The sequence below is a fragment of the Periophthalmus magnuspinnatus genome, chromosome 24 (genome assembly GCF_009829125.3).
Source record: "Periophthalmus magnuspinnatus isolate fPerMag1 chromosome 24, fPerMag1.2.pri, whole genome shotgun sequence".
Lineage (NCBI taxonomy): Eukaryota > Metazoa > Chordata > Actinopteri > Gobiiformes > Gobiidae > Periophthalmus > Periophthalmus magnuspinnatus.
Genome location: NC_047149.1, coordinates 25835096 through 25859329, shown reverse-complemented (window position 1 = coordinate 25859329; position 24234 = coordinate 25835096). Strand labels below are relative to the sequence as shown.

General features: G+C 41.9%; 1 protein-coding gene across 1 annotated transcript in view; it reads left to right on the top strand.

Annotated features, from left to right (window-relative positions):
- Positions 1 to 24234, top strand: part of lrfn5b (leucine rich repeat and fibronectin type III domain containing 5b) — a 56050-nt gene that overhangs the window by 17686 nt on the left and 14130 nt on the right. Inside the window, exon 2 of the mRNA XM_033991441.2 lies at positions 18657 to 19576. Coding sequence (XP_033847332.1) covers positions 18683 to 19576 — 894 coding nt within the window. The 5' untranslated portion in view covers positions 18657 to 18682. The remainder of the gene's footprint in view (positions 1 to 18656; positions 19577 to 24234) is intronic.

The following is a 24234-nucleotide window of genomic DNA, read 5'->3' as shown; positions in this document are numbered from 1 at the left end:
AGAACTCAGCCTAAATCTGCAGGTTTGTGTGTTGAACATGTGTGAATGAAACAAAACACAACTCCAGGTCTGTTTGTAACGAGGAAACGACATTAGAACAGATCAGAAAACACCGTAACATGGGCCCTTTAATTAAAAGAAAAAACACCTCACAACCAAACACCAAATCTCGATTAAAACTGCATTAATCCCACACTGCGCAACATTCCGGGCAAAGCAACCCAGCACATCTCCATGGAGACGGAGTCCTGTAGAGCGCGGCGTTCGTGTTTCTGCGAGGCTCATACCTCTGCCGCCTTTTGCTTCACGTTCGGCTCGATTTTTACCACAGAAGAAAAATGTAATGACTAAAGCGTAAAGGGGCTCTCCACAGTGAGTGAATCGATGTCCCGCCGCAGTGTGGAAGCGGCGGCGTCTCTCCAGCTCATCGCTCTGTCAGGACCAGACACACTTTTGTTTTATGAGGGGAAAAAACAAAAGAAACTCTACAAACCCAGTGGAACCTGTCGCTGCGATTCAGACGACCGTAACATCACACCAGACGAAGTTATTTAACACAGACGGAGACTTAAAGCGCCGGCGTGACGCCGTTTTCTGATCTACGATATAATGTTATTCATCACAAATAGACCTGCAGTTGTGTTTTGTGACCTGCAGTTGTGTTTTGTGACCTGGAGTTGCGTTTTGTGACCTGGAGTTGTGTTTTGTGACCTGCAGTTGTGTTTTGTGACCTGGAGTTGTGTTTTGTGACCTGGAGTTGCGTTTTGTGACCTGGAGTTGCGTTTTGTGACCTGGAGTTGCGTTTTGTGACCTGGGGTTGCGTTTTGTGACCTGCAGTTGCGTTTTGTGACCTGGGGTTGCGTTTTGTGACCTGGGGTTGCGTTTTGTGACCTGCAGTTGTGTTTTGTGAGCTGGAGTTGTGTTTTGTGACCTGGAGTTGTGTTTTGTGACCTGGAGTTGTATTTTGTGACCTGGAGTTGTGTTTTGTGACCTGCAGTTGTGTTTTGTGACCTGGAGTTGTGTTTTGTGACCTGCGGTTGTGTTTTTTAACTTGAGTTGTGTTTTGTGACCTGCAGTTGTGTTTTTTAACTTGAGTTGTGTTTTGTGACCTGGAGTTGCGTTTTGTGACCTGAAGTTGCGTTTTGTGACCTGCAGTTGCGTTTTGTGACCTGCAGTTGTGTTTTGTGACCTGCAGTTGTGTTTTGTGACCTGGAGTTGTGTTTTGTGACCTGCAGTTGTGTTTTGTGACCTGGAGTTGTGTTTTGTGACCTGCAGTTGTGTTTTTGTGACCTGCAGTTGTGTTTTGTGACCTGGAGTTGTGTTTTGTGACCTGGAGTTGTGTGTTTTTGTGACCTGGAGTTGTGTTTTGTGACCTGGAGTTGTGTTTTGTGACCTGGAGTTGTGTTTTGTGACCTGGAGTTGTGTTTTGTGACCTGGAGTTGCGTTTTGTGACCTGCAGTTGTGTTTTGTGACTTGGAGTTGTTTTGTGACTTGGAGTTGCGTTTTGTGACCTGGAGTTGCGTTTTGTGACCTGGAGTTGCGTTTTGTGACCTGGAGTTGTGTTTTGTGACCTGGAGTTTTGTTTTGTGACCTGGAGTTGTGTGTTTTGTGACCTGGAGTTGTGTGTTTTGTGACCTGGAGTTGTGTGTTTTGTGACCTGCAGTTGTGTTTTGTGACCTGCAGTTGCGTTTTGTGACCTACAGTTGCGTTTTGTGACTTGGAGTTGTGTTTTTGTGACCTGGAGTTGTGTGTTTTGTGACCTGGAGTTGTGAGTTTTGTGACCTGGAGTTGTGTTTTGTGACCTGGAGTTGCGTTTTGTGACCTGCAGTTGTGTTTTGTGACCTGGAGTTGTGTTTTGTGACTTGGGGTTGTGTTTTGTGACCTGCAGTTGTGTTTTGTGACCTGGAGTTGCGTTTTGTGACCTGCAGTTGTGTTTTGTGACCTGCAGTTGTGTTTTGTGACCTGGAGTTGTGTGTTTTGTGACCTGCAGTTGTGTTTTGTGACCTGGAGTTGTGTATTGTAACCTGGAGTTGTGTATTGTGACCTGGAGTTGTGTTTTGTGACCTGGAGTTGTGTTTTGTGACCTGCGGTTGTGTTTTGTGACCTGGGGTTGCGTTTTGTGACCTGGAGTTGCGTTTTGTGACCTGCAGTTGTGTTTTGTGACCTGCAGTTGTGTTTTGTGACCTGCAGTTGTGTTTTGTGACCTGGAGTTGCGTTTTGTGACCTGGAGTTGTGTTTTGTGACATGGGGTTGTGTTTTGTGACCTGGAGTTGTGTGTTTTGTGACCTGGAGTTGTGTGTTTTGTGACCTGGAGTTGTGTGTTTTGTGACCTGGAGTTGTGTGTTTTGTGACCTGGAGTTGTGTTTTGTGACCTGGAGTTGCGTTTTGTGACCTGGAGTTGTGTTTTGTGACTTGGGGTTGTGTTTTGTGACTTGGGGTTGTGTTTTGTGACCTGCAGTTGTGTTTTGTGACCTGCAGTTGTGTTTTGTGACCTAGAGTTGTGTTTTGGTTGTGTTTTGTGACCTGGAGTTGTGTTTTGTGACCTGGAGTTGTGTTTTGTGACCTGGAGTTGTGCTTTGTGACCTGGAGTTGTGTTTTGTGACCTGCAGTTGTGTTTTGTGACCTGGAGTTGTGTTTTGGTTGTATTTTGTGACCTGGAGTTGTGTGTTTTGTGACCTGGAGTTGTGTGTTTTGTGACCTGCAGTTGCGTTTTGTGACCTACAGTTGCGTTTTGTGACTTGGAGTTGTGTTTTTGTGACCTGGAGTTGTGTGTTTTGTGACCTGGAGTTGTGTGTTTTGTGACCTGGAGTTGTGTTTTGTGACCTGGAGTTGCGTTTTGTGACCTGGAGTTGCGTTTTGTGACCTGGAGTTGCGTTTTGTGACCTGGGTTTGTGTTTTGTGACTTGGGGTTGTGTTTTGTGACCTGCAGTTGTGTTTTGTGACCTGCAGTTGTGTTTTGTGACCTAGAGTTGTGTTTTGGTTGTGTTTTGTGACCTGGAGTTGTGTTTTGTGACCTGGAGTTGTGTTTTGTGACCTGGAGTTGTGCTTTGTGACCTGGAGTTGTGTTTTGTGACCTGCAGTTGTGTTTTGTGACCTGGAGTTGTGTTTTGTGACCTGGAGTTGTGTTTTGTGACCTGCAGTTGTGTTTTGTGACCTGGAGTTGTGTTTTGGTTGTATTTTGTGACCTGGAGTTGTGTGTTTTGTGACCTGGAGTTGTGTGTTTTGTGACCTGGAGTTGTGTTTTGTGACCTGGAGTTGCGTTTTGTGACCTGGAGTTGCGTTTTGTGACCTGGAGTTGTGTTTTGTGACTTGGGGTTGTGTTTTGTGACTTGGGGTTGTGTTTTGTGACTTGGGGTTGTGTTTTGTGACCTGCAGTTGTGTTTTGTGACCTGCAGTTGTGTTTTGTGACCTGCAGTTGTGTTTTGTGACCTGCAGTTGTGTTTTGTGACCTAGAGTTGTGTTTTGGTTGTGTTTTGTGACCTGGAGTTGTGTTTTGTGACCTGGAGTTGTGTTTTGTGACCTGGAGTTGTGCTTTGTGACCTGGAGTTGTGTTTTGTGACCTGCAGTTGTGTTTTGTGACCTGGAGTTGTGTTTTGGTTGTATTTTGTGACCTGGAGTTGTGTGTTTTGTGACCTGGAGTTGTGTGTTTTGTGACCTGGAGTTGTGTTTTGTGACCTGCAGTTGCGTTTTGTGACCTACAGTTGCGTTTTGTGACTTGGAGTTGTGTTTTTGTGACCTGGAGTTGTGTGTTTTGTGACCTGGAGTTGTGTGTTTTGTGACCTGGAGTTGTGTTTTGTGACCTGGAGTTGCGTTTTGTGACCTGGAGTTGCGTTTTGTGACCTGGAGTTGTGTTTTGTGACTTGGGGTTGTGTTTTGTGACCTGCAGTTGTGTTTTGTGACCTGCAGTTGTGTTTTGTGACCTGCAGTTGTGTTTTGTGACCTAGAGTTGTGTTTTGGTTGTGTTTTGTGACCTGGAGTTGTGTTTTGTGACCTGGAGTTGTATTTTGTGACCTGGAGTTGTGTTTTGTGACCTGGAGTTGTGTTTTTGTGACCTGGAGTTTTGTGTTTTGTGACCTGCAGTTGTGTTTTGTGACCTGGAGTTGTGTTTTGTGACCTGCAGTTGTGTTTTGTGACCTGGAGTTGTGTTTTGTGACCTGGAGTGTTTTGAGTTCTTCTTCTGATCTCTGTTCTAATATAAATCTTCATTTAACAAAACACAGGTGACGTCATGTATTTTTATTAGTCTAATCATCACATTTGTGCGTTTCAGATGAGTTTTGGCCCTTGTTAACGTTATGGTTGCTAGGGGTAACAGCGCTGACCTGCCCTCCATCGGAAAAGCTACATAGTGTAACTTTAAGTCTATGTACATGATGGTTAAAGGGCCTGTATGACACTGTTCTAATGTTGTTTCCTCGTCACACACAGACCTGGAGTTGTGTTTTGTTTCATTCACACATGTTTAACACACAAACCCTGCAGATTTAGGCTCACTGTCAAACTGAAAACACTCTGTTCCACCTTGTGATGTCATCATGTGGTGATACAGCAAGTGATTCACTGTGTTTCAACGTAAAAATGAACTCTTATGATCTTTAAATCATGTTCTGATGTCGTTTCCTCCTCAAAAACAGACCTGGAGTTGTGTTTTGTTTCATTCACACATGTTTGAGTCACACTTTATTATTAGTCTGTAATATCTCCAAAGCTCAAAACGCTCTGTTCCACTTTGTGATGTCATCAAGTGGTGGTTTTCAAAGTGAACAGCTCCTTTTACCTTTAGTTTAGTGGAGATAAGTGGCAATTCCAGAACCTGAGATGATCCAAATGATTCTAGAAATGAAGGTGTGTGGAGTTTAAAAACACAGTGGAGCACTTCCTGTATCACCACTTGATGACATCACAAGGTGGAACAGAGTGTTTTGAGCTTTGGAGATGTTACAGACTAATAATAAAGTGTGACTCAAACATGTGTGAATGGAACAAAACACAACTCCAGGTCTGTTTTTGAGGAGGAAACATGACTTAAAGCGTAAAAACGTAAAACCATTGGCTCTGGTGAAATAAGATCAGGGATAAGTTTGTTTTGCAATTTCAGTTAATATAATTTGGAGGAAATGATCAATTGGCCCGACACATCCCCCAAACAACACTGGCAATGGGTTGTTCTGGTTACAAAACAATCAGCAACGGCCATAAAATTAGCTCTGTTGTGCTTGTGTCTCTATGGTTCTCATCTCTGTGGATTATTTTGTTATAATTTACACATTTTAAATCACAATATTCATCTAAAACCACTTCATAAAAGAAACAAGTTTGCGTTGGCATCTGCGTTAGAAAACTGTGGTGTCCAATAGGAGCTGACGTCGCTGTAAACGTCACGACAACAAAGCGCCTCATGCTGTAGCGCCCCCTGTGGACAGATGCACGTCACACTAGAGTAGCACTTTTATTTTTAATTTGTACCAAAATGACGACACGACGCTGCCGAATCCTACGAGTATCAACGATTAAGAAAATAAAACTGGAGAAGGAAGTGCGGACGTCACAGTGGGCGTGTCACAGTGGGCGTGTCACAGTGGGCGTGTCACAGGTGGAGGTGAAAACGGGGGCAGATTGACAAAATGGCGGCTTGAAAATAGTCGATTAAAGATTCAACTCAAACATGAATCAGTCCAAATAAAACTTCAGAGGTTCTTGGGTCGAGTCACTAATAGAAATGATCAGGTTCAACATTTGTGAACTTACCATTTGGAAAGTACAGTGTAATCAATAGGAAAAACTGGCTCTGGCGCCCCCATCTGGCAGCACAACAGCATTAATTAATTGGCTTTAAACTTCACATAAACATAGTAATATCCACTCAAAGTTCATGCCAGTGTTGGGTTAAACTCTATTTTAAAAGCCTATCTATCTACTAAACGCTCATGGTCACACGACGACAGCGTTCATCTGTGGGGCAAACGCTCTACCGACTGAGCCGCTGTCGCCCCACCGTTCTCGCGCTGGTTTTGTAGCTGCATATTTCTGTCCTATTGCCATTCTGCTTTATGGCGTATCACAGTTTTGATGTATTGGCCCACTCTAAATCTGGCCGTATTTTTCAAACCACAAAACTCAATCTGTGACAATTTATGAATCTCCGCCCGTCGCCATTCGCTGTCGTCGAAAATACTACGGAAAATACCACGGAAAATACTACGGAAATGAACTTAAAGGCACTGTACCTGATTTTTACCGCCTTAAAAAACATGAAAAACACAACTAGTTCCTTTTAAGCTCTTTTTTTTTTACAACTTTCAGAGACCAGAGCGGAGTTTCGTCGTCACAGTAATGCTAATGACAACTAGCATGCTAATTGCACACTTCCTGATTCTCTGATAGCTAAATGCTTTTTAAGTACAGTCCACCAGCCAAAAAAAAGCATAATAATGAAGAAAAAATGATATATATTTCACATATTAATCGCGTCTGAGTTTAGTCCAGAAAATACTTTATATATATTTATGTTTATAAAAGTTGGAACAGTCAGTATTTATTTTCTGGACTTTTTCTTTGCTTTACTGGGAGATTTTTGGTAATTTTTTGGCTTTATGATCAGATTTAAGCTGTGAAAAGTTGAATTAATAATTTGTACGACTCGTTACAGACGCAAACGAACGACTAAACTGTTTCATTCTGCTGTTTATTTATCGCAGCTCGTGGTTATTTTTAACAATATTGTAGATTTAGAATAGTTCTGTGGTTTAAATCTGCTCTTGGGTTTTGTGTAAATGAGTTTGAGTATCATCGTTTATCGTCTACATTTACTTCAGCGATATATCGAACTTCCAAATGTGTTATTATATAGAGTCGAGAGCTGCTTTTAAAATCCATTTGTACCCCAAGTTGGTTAATTTTCGCTCAAAAACTTGAAAAAAAATCAGGTGCTAGGAGTTTTTTAAATAACTCCCAACTCACAAATCCTCATTTCCTGCAATATACTCCCGTTTTACGACAACATCCTACGTCCTTGTACGAAAACACAAACTGAATCGCTCATATGAACTAATATTATTTTAGCGCAGTTATGCTCAAAATGGGTTGTAGTATTTTCTATAGAGATTTTTTTTTTTTTTAGTTCAATCGCTTCACATAAACTCGAACAAGATTAATTCACAGAAATCCATCCAGGCTGAAAATTAATTTGTGGCAAAGTACAAAAACGGCAGATTAGCTACATCCGCTACAATGAGGAGTCCTGCCATTACTCAAGTCCGCTGTCAAAGTGAAACAAGAACATGCAGGAAGGAGGAGGACGGGGGGAGCGGGGCCAAAAAATTAAAGAGAACCGACCCATTTTTTTCCCCGTGTAGTAGAGCAAAATGTTTCTTGCTCGTAGACTGTGTAAAGAAGCGGGCTAAGTGAGTGCGACGTCACCCGCAGCGTCAAATGAAGCTAATCGAGGCTAGAAGTTATAGCGACGAAGTTGGAGCAGAGTTTCATATTTGCAGTATCATAGCAACCAAAGAGCCAATCCAGAGTGAGGCTGTTGAAGGTAACGCCCCTTCCCGCACCGCAGCGCTGGTTTAGCAGGGAGCGGGCGCTTAGCAACGCTGTCAATCAAACCTGTTGCTAACGCTAGCGGGAGTGACGTCGGGGAAAGAAGGTGCCTGATTTGTCTGTTATTAATGTTCATATTTTGATTTACAGACACAAAAGTGAAATAAAAACTCGAACATTTAAGAACAAAATGACGAGTCTGAAGCAGCAGGAACAGAGAGAGGCGATAGTTTTTCAATAGAAAGTGAATTGGAGCCAGAGACGTTGGAGCCAGAAGCACAGCCATGACCACTTCCTGTTAGGAGCGCGGCGGCTAGCAGGTTAGCTATGTCCATTTCATATTTACAGTGTATGGTCTGTATCTTAAGTACAAAGCGTTTTATTGTCCGATAATCAGAACGTACACTGTTAGCATGCTAGCTGCTTACGCAAAACTCACCTCTGCTCTCTGAAATCTGTGAAATCACTTATAAAGTCATCTCTGTGAATCATTAGGATGCTCTGAATGCGTACGGTACATGAGTAACTTTGAACCACCACAAACCGTTTAAAATTAACTCGTTTTGTTTTTCACGTTTAAAAAATAATAATTTCCAGCGTGTTTAAGGTTTGTTTTTCTTGCAGGTCTATGGTCTCGCCCCAGTGCAGGTTTATTGCATCTAACTGTAAAGTATTTCATCGTCTGAGAATGAGAAAGTGCACTGTTAGCATGCTGTTGTTGTTAGCAATCCAAGGTAAAAGCGTAAAAGGAGCTGATAACTTGAAAACTACCACTTGATGACATCACAAGGTGGAACAGAGCGTTTTGAGCTTTGGAGTGTGACTCAAACATGTGAATGAAACAAAACACAACTCCAGGTCTGTTTTTGAGGAGGAAAAAACATTAAAACACGGCTAAAAACTCTAAATATAGGACCTTTAAAATAAACCAGTTATGTTTTTTGGACAGTCAGAATCAGGTACAGCCTCTTTAACATTGCAAATTTCTTGGATTCAGATCATTTACTGGTTTAATCTGACTTATTCCATTTCCTACAAAGCTAAACAAAGGCCTCTGCTTCTTCTGACAGTTCACGCTTCTCTGTGATTGGTTAAATCCACCTGTCGCTCACTCAGAGTCTCAGAAATGAGCCAATCGGACGAGAGGGTGAGAGAAAGTGTTTGTGTTTGAGCTGCTGAGACCAAAATAGCAGACAGACACAGGGATGAGGTCACCGTATCTCTCTCCCTCATGCAGGAGCCTCCAGCTACTCCTCATCAAGGCCCCGATGTGGAGACGGCTCCTCTGGGTCCTCTGTATCCGCCGCCATAGAAAATGAACAATTCAAAACAAAATATGACGTGTTTTGAATGTCAAAAATCCTCAAAATGGCACCTGAGGCCCTTAGAGCTGAGCGATGAATCAGGGTTTTCTTAATAAACAGGTCTACAGCCCGATCCCGCCGCTTTAAAGGCGTGTTTGGAGCGAGGGATGAGCGATACGTCAATAAACGCAGCTTTATTTTAGCGAAAAACGTGCTTGAAAACAGACATAACAGGAGAGAATCTGTCAATATGATGAACCAGCTGCAGTTTTCTTTCAAAACAAAGTAATACCTCATCGTCCGTGTCCAAATCTCTCCTTTTCGGCTCCGTTTACAGCGGCAAACGGTTGTAACGTGGGTGGCGTGGGGTCATAGGTTAACTGCGCCGGTTACGTGATTATGTAAACTTTATTATCAAACATAATCAAACTCAGGCCAAGATATATTTGTTTTAAATTTTATAGGCTTTAGAAATAATCGCCAACATTTTTCTGGAGTTTCTGTCATGTGGAGTTTGGGTGGAGTTTCTTCTTGTCTCCATGAAGATCTTACTTTTTTGTGTTTAATGTTCCAACAGCTTTAACCTGATCCTCACATTTTATTACAGGGATTTTAATTAATTTCTCCACTGATCTGAAAGGTGGTGGTTCGAATCCCATTCTCAACGTAAACATAATTGGTGGAGCGATCAGATCCACTGACCCACAGGTTGGCGGTGTGAATGTGTGTGTGAATGTGTGTGTGTGAATGTGTGTGTGAATGTGTGTGTGAATGTGTGTGGTGGAAAAAACGCTGTATAAAACTCTGACCAAAAAAGCAAACAGACCTGACCTGTAATTTGGCCCGGCACCGCGGTTTAGTCTCTAATGAGGCAGATTTATTAAATTAGACTTACTCAAAACGCAAAATGGACTTTTCAGATTTTTCTCCATGTTCTGGTCGTTTCTTCTCGTTGAGCCTCTGAAGTTTTGTTTGGACTGATTCATGTTTGAGTTTTAATCTTTAATCCACTATTTTCACGACGCCATTTTGTCGATCTGCTCCCGTTTTCACCTCCACCTGTGCCACGCCCACTGTGACACGCCCACTGTGACACGCCCACTGTGACGTCCGCACTTCCTTCTCCAGTTTTATTTTCTTAATCGTTGATACTCGTAGGATTCTGCAGCGTCGCATCGTCATTTTGGTACAAATTTTTTTTAAAGTGCTGCTCTAGTGTGACGTGCATCTGTCCACAGGGGGCGCTACAGCATGCGGCGCTTTGTTGTCGTGACGTTTACGCCGACGTCAGCTCCTATTGGACACCGCAGTTTTCCAACCCAGTCATCAGCGGATTTGTTTCTTTTATTACGTCGTTTTAGATGAATATTGTGATTTAAAACGTGTAAATTATAACAGAATGATCCACAGAGATGAGAACCATAGAGACACAAGCACAATAATACACACAGTACGACTCTTTTTCCCAAACCAACAGGAGCTTCGTCTTCGTCTCCAGCTCGTCCTCTGGAACCAGGCCACAGCAGACATTGATTTATTTGTGCATGATCAGCACTATTCACGGAAATGTCACCCCCTCCGCGCTCCATACACCAGATCACTCCTCCCCGAGCTATTATGAGCCATTCTAAAGCCAACGCTACCGCCGCTATGCTAGCACCCTCCGTATACGTCTGACACACGGTTTATGGGCTCACGGGTCAATGATTCATCCAGACGAGACCTAAACAGACACAGATGGATCACTGAGCTGTCGGGATCCGAGACGTTTTTATTCTAGCGGCGGATTTTTGTTATCGATTGTCAAACGATTATTTCTTTTGTGCTTTTGGGGATTGTTTAAAGGTCCTGTATGACACGAAATTGAAACGAAACACAACCCCGGGTCCGTTTGTGATGAGGAAACAAGCATTATAACATAGATCAGACGTTTTTAACCACATAAAGTTTGAAATATGTTGCTTGAAGGCTTCTAGATAGAGAAGAGTTACAGATAAAGTGTATTTTTGCCCGCTTTTCTTATAAAAATGTCATTGTTTGGCCTGTGTTTAGCGTCTGTGTGGTTCAGATCATATTTACGATGATGAAAATACTATCAGGTTTATGTTGCGCTGCCTGAATGGTCCCGCACTATGTCATTAAATGTGGGACATATTATGTAGGATGGACTTTTACGCGTGTTGAACCGTGTTGTAACGATGTCCATTAGCTTAGCCAGTGCTGTGATTGTGATTGACTTAATACTTTTGTGCTTTTGGGGCTTTAACACATCACAGATACATTTTTATTACCTCAAACCAGTGGATCTTAAAAGGTTCACGTCAAGTACAGCCAAAGAAAAGATTTGGCTTTGCGAGTACCACCTAAACCAGGTCTATAACACGACTATTCCAGGTCTAATGTAGAACTAAACCAGGTCTAAAAATGGACTACATCATTTCCTCTGCAGTTCTAAACAAGAAATGACTCGAAGGAGGATTAAAAGTGGAGCGAGTGAACTGTTAACTTAAACAAACCCACAAAACTGAAGAGATGTCCAAATACCACCTGAAGGAGCCTGCGTACCACCGTTTGAGAAACACTGGCTTATACCTTACCTCAGCCTTATCTATTACCTTATCTCTTACATTATCTATTACATTACCTATTACCTTATCATTACATTACTTTATCATTACATTATCCATTACCTTATCTATTACCTTATCTATTACATTACCCATTATCTTATCTATTACATTACCTATTACTCATCATTACATTATCCATTACCTTATTACATTATCCATAACCTTATTACCTTATCTATTACATTACCTATTACAGTATCATTACATTATCCATTACCTTATCTATTACATTACCCATTACCTTATTACATTATCTATTACCTCATCATCACATTATCTATTACCTTATCTACTACATTTTCTACTACTTTGTCCATTACATTATTTATTACCTTATCTATTACATTATCTATTATTATTACCCATTATATTATCGATTACCTTATCTATTATCAAGATTATAATGATCACTATCTATGCTCTGTTCCCTCTACATTATCTATCTGCTACATTATCTACTACTTTATCCTTTACATTATTTATCATCTTATCTATTACATTATCTATTACCTCATCTATTCCCTCACCTTAGGGACGCACTGATCCAGCTTTTTCAGTTCCGATACCAATTCTGATACTCTGGCTTTAAGTATCTGCCGACGCCTGATATCAACTGATACCAGAGCAGAGACTAAAAAATATTCTCTATTTTCCGAAAATCTAAAATATTGTCTGACAAAATGTGTTATGTGGCTGTTATTTTTCTCTCAAGTAACTACAGAACGAGAGAAGAACTGCCTCGTCTTACCCAGGCCCAGGATTTTAGATTGATAAAATGTCTCTCCATAAGTAAAAAAAAATAAAAATCTTTAATATAACTTTAAATAATACCATAGACTGTTTATATAAATGGACATAGCTAACCTGCTAGCCGCCATGTTCCAAACAGGAAGTGATCACGAGCGCACTTCCAGCTCCAACGACTCTGGCTCTAATTCCCTTTCTATTGAAAAACTGTGTCCTCTCTCTGTCTCTGCTGCTGTCAGACTCGTCATTTTGGTCTTAAATTTTCGTATTAACCCTCTACATGATCCCGTGGTTAAAATTTTTTTAGGTATTTTGAGTTTATTTTTTAATTAAATTTTTAGTTATTTTGAGGTTCTTATTTTATTTATTTTTTATTTTAAGGGGATTTGTTTGTTATTTTTATTATATTTTTTAAGTTATTTTGAGGTTTTTTTTTGTTTTGTTTTTTTAATATTTGGATTTTTTTTTTCTTTTTTTTTTCTTTTTTTTGTTTAGTTATTTTGAGTGTTTTTAGTTTTTTTTTTTAACTGTGTCCTCTCTCTGTCTCTGCTGCTTCAGACTCGTCATTTTGGTCTTAAATGTTCGTATTAACCCTCTACATGATCCTGGGGTTTTTATTTCACTATTGTGTCTGTAAATCAAGATATGAACATTAAAAACAGACAAATCAGGTCCTTCTTTCCCCGAGGTCACTCCCCTTAGCAACAGGTTTGATTGACAGCGTTGCTAAGGAGACTCGCTCCACATCGGCTCTTCGGTTGTTTTGATACTCGGCTCCAAATTGGCCGCTATAACTGCTGTGGCCTCGATGAGCTTCATTTGCCCGAACGCTGTGGGTGACGTCACACTCTTTCACTCCGCTGCACTCTATGACTAATACCCAGTTCATGCGAAGGCCAATGTGCGGGAAAAAAAACAACAATAATTGACGAGTTCTGCTTCCATATTGTGACAGAAGACGGAAGAAAAGGGTTGAAGCGTCTTGCCCAGCGACACAACTTCGAGGAAGGATTGACCCAACGCCCCCAAAGTCTATGCACAGAACCGCAGCCCCTCCTCCTCCCGTCATCACTCCTTCAAAAACGTCTTCATTTCACTCGAGTTTTTAGCCGCTCGTTCACGGCTTATGTCTCTGTGTGTTGATAAATCACTACTTCAACACTTTATATTGTTTTATAGCACATTTTATGCCTCACAAGGTCTCAGCCAGATCCTCCCTGTATCCCTCATCATCCCTCCATCCCTCGTCATCCCTCCATCTCAGCTGCGTTATAACTAAGAGCAAAGGCAGAGGGTAAATCGATATGAACATAGCACTTTTTCAAACAGGGAGAGGGTTTAATCACCACTTTACTTTGGGCCGTATGATCCTTTCTGGAGTAGAGCTGTACGAAGTCAAGACCGGACACCGCAGAGTGAACAGGACGGAGAGTTAAAAGAGTGAACAGAGCAAAAAGAGAGTGAACAGAACAGAGAGTGAACAGAACAGAGAGTGAACAGAGTAGAGTGAACAGAAAATGAACAGAACAAAGTGAAAAGCGAGTGAACAGAACAGAGAGTTAAGAGTGAACAGAGCAAAAAGAGACAGAACAGAGAGTGAACAGAACAGAGAGTGAACAAAGAATGAACAGAGAGTGAACAGAACAGAGAGTGAACAAAGAATGAACAGAACAGAGTGAAAAGAGAGTGAACAGAACACAATGAAAAGAGAGTGAACAGAACAGAGAGTTAAGAGTGAACAGAGCAAAAAGAGACAGAACAGAGAGTGAACAAAGAATGAACAGAACAAAGAATGACCAGAACAGAGAGTGAACAGAACACAGTGAACAGAAAAGAGAGTGAACAGAAAAGAGAGCGAACAGAGTAGAGTGAACAGAGAATGAACAGAACAGAGTGAAAAGAGAGTGAACAGAACAAAGAGTTAAAAGAGTGAACAGAGCAAAAAGAATGAACAGAACAGAGTGAACAGAACAGAGTGAAAAGAGAGTGGACAGAGACTGAACAGAGAGTGAAGAGAGTGAACAGAACAGAGAGCGAACAAAGAATGAACAGAACAGAGAGTGAACAGAAAAGAGAGTGAACAAAGAATGACCAGAACAGAGAGTGAACAGAACAGAGTGAAAAGAGAGTGGACAGAGACTGAACAGAGAGTGAAGAGAGTGAACAGAACAGAGTGAACAAAGAATGAACAGAACAGAGAGTGAACAGAAAAGAGAGCAAACAGAATAGAGAGTCAACAGAGGACAAACAGAACAGAGTGAAAAGAGTTTATGGGACCATGTGCACATTAACACACATGTGCACGTGTGTTAATGTGCACATGTGTGTTAATGTGCACGTGTGTGTTAATGTGCACGTGTGTGTTAATGTGCACGTGTGTGTTAATGTGCACGTGTGTGTTAATGTGCACGTGTGTGTTAATGTGCACGTGTGTATTAATGTGCACATGTGTGTTGATGTGCACATGTGTGTTAATGTTTTAATAAACACATTAATCACATAAAAGGAGAGATTCCTTACACCAGATTTAACTCGTTTCCATCTGCAACAGAACAGAGCGAGAGAACAAAGAGTGAACAGAGACGACTTTGTCAAGACCAAATATGTTATTCTCCTTCTTTATTATCTTCAGTTCATGTTTTGAGTATTCTGTTCAAAGTTTGTCCACTGATCCGAAGGTCGACGGTTCGAGTCCCGCTCTTGACATAAGCATCATTGGTTGAGCTCAGATCCACTGACCCACAAATTGGTGGTGCGATTCCAGCTCCCACAGTGGACATAGCTAACCTGTTAACGCCACGGTTCAAACAGGAAGTGATCATGTGTGCACTTCCAGCTCCATCGACTCTGGCTCCAATTCACCTTCTATTGTAAAACTGTGTCCTCTCTCTGTACCTGCTGCTGTCAGACTCACTATTTTGCTGCTCCCACTAGCGTTAGCAACAGGTTTGATTAACAGTGTTGCTCGCTCTTTGCTAAACCAGCAGTGTGGGCAGGAAGGGGCGTGACCTTCAGCAGCCTCGCTTCAGATTGGCTCATTGGTTGCTATGATACTTGCAGCCTGTTTTCTAAATACGCAACTCTGCTCCAAATTAGACACACTCACTCACTCACGTCTTTACACAGTCTGTGGGTCAAATGTTAAAAATATCCACCCAACGCTCTGCAATAGAATCAAAATCACAATTTGAATGGACACAATTAGCAAAACGCAAGTCTGTAATTCTTTAAATACCAAAATTTTCTCCACAAACAACAACATATTTATCCCGAAAAATAAGTTTGCATCTGTATAAACATGTTTGTGAAATGTTTGTGTGAATGTGTGAGCGGTTCCTTGAGGTAAAGTGCTGTGAGGTGGAAAAATATATCAAAATGTGACCGTTGAAAGCTGAAACTGACCATTGAAATTGAAAGTTGGCCTGGTCTTTAGCACAAACGCACACGCACACACACACACACACACAAATAGACGGACTAAACCCTCAAAAGTGCAGATTGAGCCCATTCAAGCTTATGAGATATTTGGCTCTTTAAATCCCTAATTACTCCCTCTGTGTTCATTGTTTGCTAAGACTGGAGCTAAAGTACATAATCTGGAATGTTTGTTGCCAGATAGTGTTTTAAACGAGAGAAAGTCGTCGTCTTCGCTCCACTGAGCAGCGCCCGGTGCCTCTGCAGACGACGCTTTGTCACTATGAGTAATCAGAATTTACACATTTTCAAGGATTTTGTAACTAACCCAATTTCAGCGTTTGACCTTATTACTATGTGCATCTTAAAACGCTGTGAGTGACTGAACCACACTTCTTAAAGCGACAGTACGCAGTTTTAAACATTACAGTCTTTTCTGTCGCTGTGTGGGGTCGTCGTAACCGGTTGTCCCCACATGGTTCTCATCCGGGACGGTCTCTGAAGTGATAGACTTGTCTGGTCCCGGGCGGCGGTCGTTTACTTACAGTTCTCATCCATCAAAATGCCTTGTAAAACGTCTATGCGCGTCCAAGAGTGTACTTTTTCTTCCTCTTGAGCTGGAAGAACACAGGTCCCGTAAGAAGATGATATCCTCGACTCATTTTGTGTTATTTAGAGAAAACGATTGTGTTACGGTTTAAACGGAGAGAGACTTTTACTGCTGCTGCTCTCAGGGCCGTCGGATCGGTTTTATTTCCAGGGCTGCATGATTTAACCAAAATATCAAGGGGTTTTTTTTCTGTATAAGATTTGCAACTACAATTAGATGTGGAATTTATGTTTTAATACTGGAAGAAAGTGTAAATGTCAAACACGGTGCGGCTAAACTACAGGGTTAGCCAGTTTTAGACATAACACAGGATCATTTGGAAGGAAAAGTACTGCAAATTATAACTGCATTTAATTACGGAGATATTTAAGGACGCACCGATCCGATTCAGCCGATATCGTGGTCGATGTATCGTAGTTCCCGGACTATACGTCGCTCTGAAGTACAAGTCGCACCAGCCAAAAAAATCCATAATAATGAAGGAAAAAACATAAGTCGCTCTGGAGTATAAGTCACATTTTTTGGGGAAATTAATTTTACAAAATCCAAGACTAAGAACAGACATTTTATCTTTAAAGTCAAGTTATAATAATAATAATAAAATGTGGAACAACAGGCTGAATATCAGTACATCACGCTAACGTAACACATTTAGATTTATTCAGCGACGTGAAGCACAGACAGAACTGAACACGTGTCTGGTTTGTTAACGTAAGATATTAACAGTTAATCAGATAAATGAGGCAGAAAAAACAACATGTTTACTCTGGATCTCACTACAAATCAATAAATCCATTTAATTCTTCGTCCTCGGTGTCACTTCTGAACAACTCCACCCACTCCAGAGGAAGATGAAGCGGCGTGTAGTAGATACTGGTACAAGCCTAGAGCGCCCTCGTGTGGTTCTCAGTAACAATAACAAAGATGTGAAACTATATATTTGAATAATTTCACATATAAGTTGCATCTGAGAATAAGTCGCCCCGGGCAAACTGTGAAAAAAAGTGACGCTTATAGTCGGGAAAATACGATAATTTGACTATTTACTGGTCGGAGCCAGTAAAAAGTAAAAAATTAAAATAAATCTAAAATGTCAACTGGACAAAAAGTTGTAGGAGTGAAGACGTTTTGTTGCTCGTCCAAGTCTCTTCTTCAGTTCTGGTCAGATTCCTGCTGGACGCTGCCTTATATCTGCCTGAAGGAGGCGCTAACGACACTGAAACTGAAAACACCTGTTTGTTTACAGTTTCTGTTTGTTGGCCAGGTGACTGTAAACAACAGATGTGTTAGTTTCAGTGTAGTTAGCTCCTCCCTTCAGTCAGATATAAGGCAGTGTCCAGCAATAATCTGACCAGAACTGAAGAAGAGACTTGGACGAGCAGAGAAACGTCTTCACTCCTACAACTTTTTGCTCAGTTATAGATTTGAATTTTTCTTTTACTTTGGATCAAACCTGGATGAATGAGGGATTACACTGGTCCCTCGTTTATCGCGGGGGTCATGTTCTAAAAATAACCCGCAATAGACGAAATCCGTGAAGTATCAGCTTTATTTTGTACAATTATTCTCTATGTTTTTGTCTGTAAAACCCCTCACCACACACTTTATACACTTTTCTCACACAGGCGTTAACATTTTCTCACATTTCTCTCTCGTTTAAACTCTCTCAAAGTTCAAACCTTCGTAGGCGTCTTTGTCGGTGCAGAACGTTTCATTGACATTGTGGGTTTTGTCGGGGAGAAAACAAATTGCAAACGTACAGCACTTCAGAGTCACACTGAGATCCAACGTTTATGTAAATTTGTCTGAACACATTCTGTACTGGACAGGAGACACGGCACGGAGGAGACTGATGGACAATGGTCTACAGTCCAACAGCCAATCAGGACGCACGACACAATGGTCTACAGTCCAACAGCCAATCAGGGCGCACGACACAATGGTCTACAGTCCAACAGCCAATCAGGACGCACGACACAAAGAACAAAAAGCATGTAAAATTGTACCAAATAAATCTGCGAGACCGCCAGGCTCAGAAAGTCTCATAATATTTTAATTTCTTTTCATACAGAGGCGTTCTGTCGTTACTTAAGAGATAAAAACAGCTACATAACATATCTGGACCAGTCTTGGCGTATTTTATTTTTGTTTTAAGGATAGATACGTAAATCTGTAGTAACGGAACTAAAAAAGCTGGACCAGTGCTTCCTTAAAGACATTAACCATGAACCAAACTCCATCATTTCCGCCCTGTCGTCTCGTTCAGTTTTAAACTATGGGGATTCCAGGATGTTTTGATGCTTTGACGATAAATTGTGCAGATCTAATTATTATTGCATCAAAAGTTTCCTCGTCCCAGTTCTTTTCAAACCCAATAACTTCTCCGTGTCTCTTTGTTTTTCTCTCCAGGTGAGTTGACCTGCGCCTGAAGCCAGATGGAATCGTTCCTGGTTTGCCTGATGATCCTGGGCATGGCGGCGTCGAAAGCCCACAAAGTCCAAATCTGCCCCAAACGCTGCGTCTGCCAAGTCCTGAACCCGAACCTCGCCACGCTATGCGACAAAAAGGGACTCCTCTTCGTCCCTCCGAACATCGACCGCCACACCGTCGAGATGCGACTGGGAGACAACTTCGTCACCAACATAAAACGGAAAGACTTCGCCAACATGACCAAACTGGTGGACTTGACGCTGTCTCGGAACACGATCGGGACAATCGCGCCGCACGCATTCAAAGATCTAGAAAACCTCAGAGCGCTGCATCTGGATAGCAACAGGCTAACGCGGATTACGAACGACACGTTTAGCGGCATGTCCAAACTCCATCATCTCATCTTGAACAACAACCAGCTGACGCACATCCAGATCGGCGCTTTCAACGATTTGACGGCTTTGGAAGAGCTCGATCTGTCCTACAACAACTTGGAAAGTGTCCCGTGGGTCGCGATCCAACGAATGTCTAGCTTACACACGCTAAATCTGGATCACAACATGCTAAGCTACATCCCCGAGGGCACATTCTCCGGTTTGCAGAAGTTGAAACGACTGGATGTGACGTCGAATAAGCTTCAGAAACTTCCCCCGGATCCGGTTTTCCAAAGAGCGGGAGTCCTGGCCACGTCCGGGATCATGGGGCCGTCGTCGTTCGCGTTGAGTTTTGGAGGGAATCCGTTGCGGTGTAACTGTGAGCTGCTGTGGCTCAGGAGGCTGAGGAGGGAGGACGACCTGGAAACCTGCGCCTCGCCTCAACATTTGGCCGGACGATATTTCTGGACCGTTTCAGAAGAAGAGTTTCTGTGTGAGCAGCCGCTCATCACCAGACACTCACAGGTGAGACTTTTACTTCAGCTGATTGTGATTTATGTTTAAAAGTGCTGTATGTAAGCCTGCACTACCTTAAAGCCCCAGTGTGGAACTTTTTTTAAATTGTTTATTTGCAAAACTAGTACAAGTGCATCAGACCAGCAGGACACACCCTGACATCAAACATTCAATACAACAGAAAACCCAGGAGTGAACGACAGATTTACAGTTGTATCATTATTGTGTTAGAAAAATAATGGTAAAAAAAAGAAAGGATGAAATATACAGAACTGAAAATAAATGTTTAGATAATTAAATAAACAATAATAATATCAACAATAGTATTAATACAAAATGAAAAAAAACTAAATAAAAAACCCCAACAAAAAACAGTGTTCCCTTCATTCTCTCTCTCTGTTTCTCTCTCACTTTTTCTCCTTCCTCTCTCTCTCGGTTTCCCTCCTCTCTTTCTTTCTCTCTGTTTCTCCATTCTTGCTATCTGTTTCTCCCTTCTCTCTTTTTCTCTCTGATTCTCCCCCTCTCTTTTTCTCTATCTCTATGTCTCTCTCTTTACCTCCCTCTCTCTACCCATTTTTCTCCCCTCTCTCCGGCTCTACATCTCTCTCTCTCTCTCTCTCTCTCTACCCCCTCTTTCTCTCTCTGTTTCTCCCTTCTCTCTCTCTGTCTCCCCTCTCTTTCTCTCTCTCTCCCTGTTTCTCTCCCCTCTCTTTTTCTCTCTCTTTCTCTCTCTCTCCCTGTTTCTCTCCCCTCTCTTTTTCTCTCTCTCCCTGTTTCTCTCCCCTCTCTTTTGCTCTCTCTTTCTCTCTCTCCCGGTTTCTCTCCCCTCTCTTTTTCTCTCTCTCTCCCTGTTTCTCTCCCCTCTCTTTTTCTCTCTCTTTCTCTCTCTCCCGGTTTCTCTCCCCTCTCTTTCTCTCTCTCTTTCTCTTCCCTCTCTGTTTCTTTTCAAATAGATTCCGAATTTCTTGTTTCCATTCGTTCCCAAACTGCGACTTTATCAAAATCTGACCCTCACTTTTCACAAAACGCATCTGAACGAGAGCGAAACGTGGCAGAAGCGGGTGGGCGGAGGGCAGGAGAGTCTGAAACTGAAACTGTGTCAGAGAGAGAGAGAGAGAAACGATCAGAGACGACGCCAGGACAGTGAGAGTTAATAAAATGTGGATTAATGTGTTTCCGACGGCCTCAGCGGTGGGTCAGTGCTCGAGGCGCGGAGGTGAGATCGAGGCAGATTTTTACTGAAAAATCTCTCCATTTGACAAAAGAGAAGAAAGAAAAAGCACAGACTGTGTAAAGAAGTGGACTGAGTGAGTGCGACGTCACCGCAGTGTTCAACTCCGGTCAAAGGCGGTTATAGCGGCTAATTTGGAGCATCATAGCAACCGAAGAGCCAATCAGGAGCGAGGCTGTGCAAGGCCTTAGCAACGCCTTAGCAACGCTGTCAATCAAACCTGTTGCTAACATGAGTACAGGGGTCGGCAACTTTTTAACCCCCAAAGATCCATTTTGACCCAGTTTACACAGAAAAAAAAACACTGTGAGCTGCAAATACTTTACTAAAAATAAGATAACACTGTTTATATTGTTTTTTTTACTTTTACGCTTTGTACAAACGACTATAGTATTTTTTTTATTTTTTATTTTTTGCAGTGAGGGACAGATTCCGTGAAGTGAAAAAGGCCGAACATTCACCCTGATCGTTCTTTAAACTATTAATATTAAACGCACATGAACTATTTAATTATTTTTCTTAAAACAAAATGAATTATTACAGATTATAAATATGAAAAAGTGAACATTTAATCTGCTGTTTTGATTATCACAATAAAATAAACTCACTACGATTTTCAAATTTATTCACCTCCGTCGGTGACAAATAAAAAACTGAGACTCAAACTGAGATCTGGACTGTGGTAAACGGGCCCGGTCCGGCTCAAAGGCGGCGGTTTGGACGCACAAAACGTCACGCGGGTCGGTCGGTCGGTCGGTCTCGTCCTCGCTCGGTTTTTGCTAAAGTTCATAACCGAGAACTAAACAAACTCAGCATTTTCTTAGCAAATGTTTGAATTTCTTTAAACTTCGTCTTTATCTAGTCGGCGATAAAAGTCAGTGAGAGCGCGGCCTCGGAGCACGGCCCGGATCTGCTGCCATCTTCTGGTGAAATATAATATCGCTTGTACATGTTTATTTTACGTTGGTCGACTGTACAACGGGCCACACAGAATTATTTTTATTCCAGAGGCTGCGGGCCAAAGGAAATGTATACACGGGCCGCAATTGGTCCCCGGGCCGGACTTTGGGTCTGCCTGGTGTGAATATTTATTGTACCTGGTTCATGGGATTCTGCTCCTGAACCTCTGTGCGTTTCCTCAGGTCTGTGGTTTGTTTTTCACGTAGTTCATGGTGGAGAATCGCTGCTCACGGACGTTTGTGGATCTGAACGTCCGCGCGGCTCCAAACGCAGATTCCTTCACGTTCACGTCGGTTCTGGGGGATGGAAAGTCTCAATAAACGCACGTTGTTTGGCTTCAGCGACGGTGATTTTGAGCGACGAAAAATCATAAAATAGAATGTTATTTTAATATTTCAAGATCACAATAATCTTCCAATTTAAACTACAATAAAAAAAGAACTAACACTAATAAAATACATTTCAATTAAATACTTATCATTTATTTTCCCGACCTGATTTGTCTGATATTAAAGTTCATATCTTTATTTACACACAATAGTTTTAATAAAGTCGTCAAACAATCAAATAAATCTTTTTTTCCGTCTGTTTTTATTTGTATATTTTAGTTTTTCTCAAATTCTAAACGTGTTAAATTAAACCCTCAGACTTTTGAGCAGCTCTCAAAGTTTTAAGAAAAATACTTTTACTTTTCAGTCCAGTTCATAAACGTCGTGGAGCAGAAAGTACAGATACTGCTCTCAGATGTACTCGAGTAAAACTATTTCAAATCTACTTAAGTAGTTTTTGTCTCTCTCTTTACCTCCCTCTCTCTACCCCTTCTCTCCCTGTTTCTCTCTCTCTCCCCATTTTTCTCCCCTGTCTCTTTCTCTCTCCGGCTCTTCATCTCTCTCTCTTTACCTCTCTCTCTCTCTACCCCCTCTTTCTCTCTCTGTTTCTCCCTTCTCTCTCTGACTCTCCCCCTCTCTTTTTCTCTATCTCTATGCCTCTCGCTCCCTGTTTCTCTCTCTACCCCTTCTCTCCCTGTTTCTCTCTCTCTCCCCTATTTCTCTCTCTGACTCTCTTTTTCTCCATCTCAATGTCTCTCTCTTTACCTCCCTCTCTCTACCCCTTCTCTCCCTGTTTCTCTCTCTCCCCATTTTTCTCCCCTGTCTCTCTCTCTCTACCCCCTCTTTCTCTCTCTGTTTCTCCCTTCTTTCTCTTTCTCTCTCTGACCCGCCCATATCTTTTTCTCAATCTCTATGCCTCTCTCTCTCTGTTTACCTCTCTCTCTCTACCCTCTCTTTCTCTCTCTGTTTCTCCCCCTCTCTTTTTCTCTCTCTCTTTTGAGCAGCTCTCAAAGTTTTAAGAAAAATACTTTTACTTTTCAGTCCGGTTCATAAACGTCGTGGAGCAGAAAGTACAGATACTGCTCTCAGATGTACTCGAGTAAAACTATTTCAAATCTACTTAAGTAGTTTTTGTCTCTCTCTTTACCTCCCTCTCTCTACCCCTTCTCTCCCTGTTTCTCTCTCTCTCCCCATTTTCTCCCCTCTCTCTTTCTCTCTCCGGCTCTTCATCTCTCTCTCTCTCTCTACCCCCTCTTTCTCTCTCTGTTTCTCCCTTCTCTCTCTCTGTCTCCTCTCTCTTTCTCTCTCTGTTTCTCTTCTCTTTCTTTCTCTCTGTTTCTCCCTTCTTTCTCTGTGTTTCTCTCTTCTCTCTCTGACTCTCTTTTTCTCCATCTCTATGTCTCTCTCTTTACCTCCCTCTCTCTACCCCTTCTCTCCCTGTTTCTCTCTCTCCCCATTTTTCTCCCCTGTCTCTCTCTCTCTACCCCCTCTTTCTCTCTCTGTTTCTCCCTTCTCTCTCTTTCTCTCTCTGACCCACCCCTATCTTTTTCTCTATCTCTATGCCTCTCTCTCCCTGTTTCTCTCTCTCTGCATTTTTCTCCTCTCTCTCTCTCTCTCTCTCTCTGTTTACCTCTCTCTCTCCCTCTTTCTCTCTCTTTTTCTCCCCCTCTCTTTTTCTCTCTCTCTTTTGAGCAGCTCTCAAAGTTTTAAGAAAAATACTTTTACTTTTCAGTCCGGTTCATAAACGTCATGGAGCAGAAAGTACAGATACTGCTCTCAGATGTACTCGAGTAAAACTATTTCAAATCTACTTAAGTAAAGTACTAATATCTAAAAAGTACTGTACTTTACTACTTTGACTCGTACCGTCTGCGTTTAACGAGGAGGAAGTCATAGATTTTATTCTGAAATGTACAAAACTAACAAACTGCGTCTAATCGTCTGGAGGAAAGACGTCGTTTTAAAGTTTGAGTCTCTGAATAAACTGAACATGATCACGAAGGTCAACGCCGCCTCATTTCATCTGCTCTTTTCCACCGCGGCCTTAAAATAACATAAAACACACTGGAGACGCCGTTCCAATACAATATCATCTCAGCGATTCCAAAAAATAAAGTTGTAGGAGACGAGTGGGACTCTTCAAACGT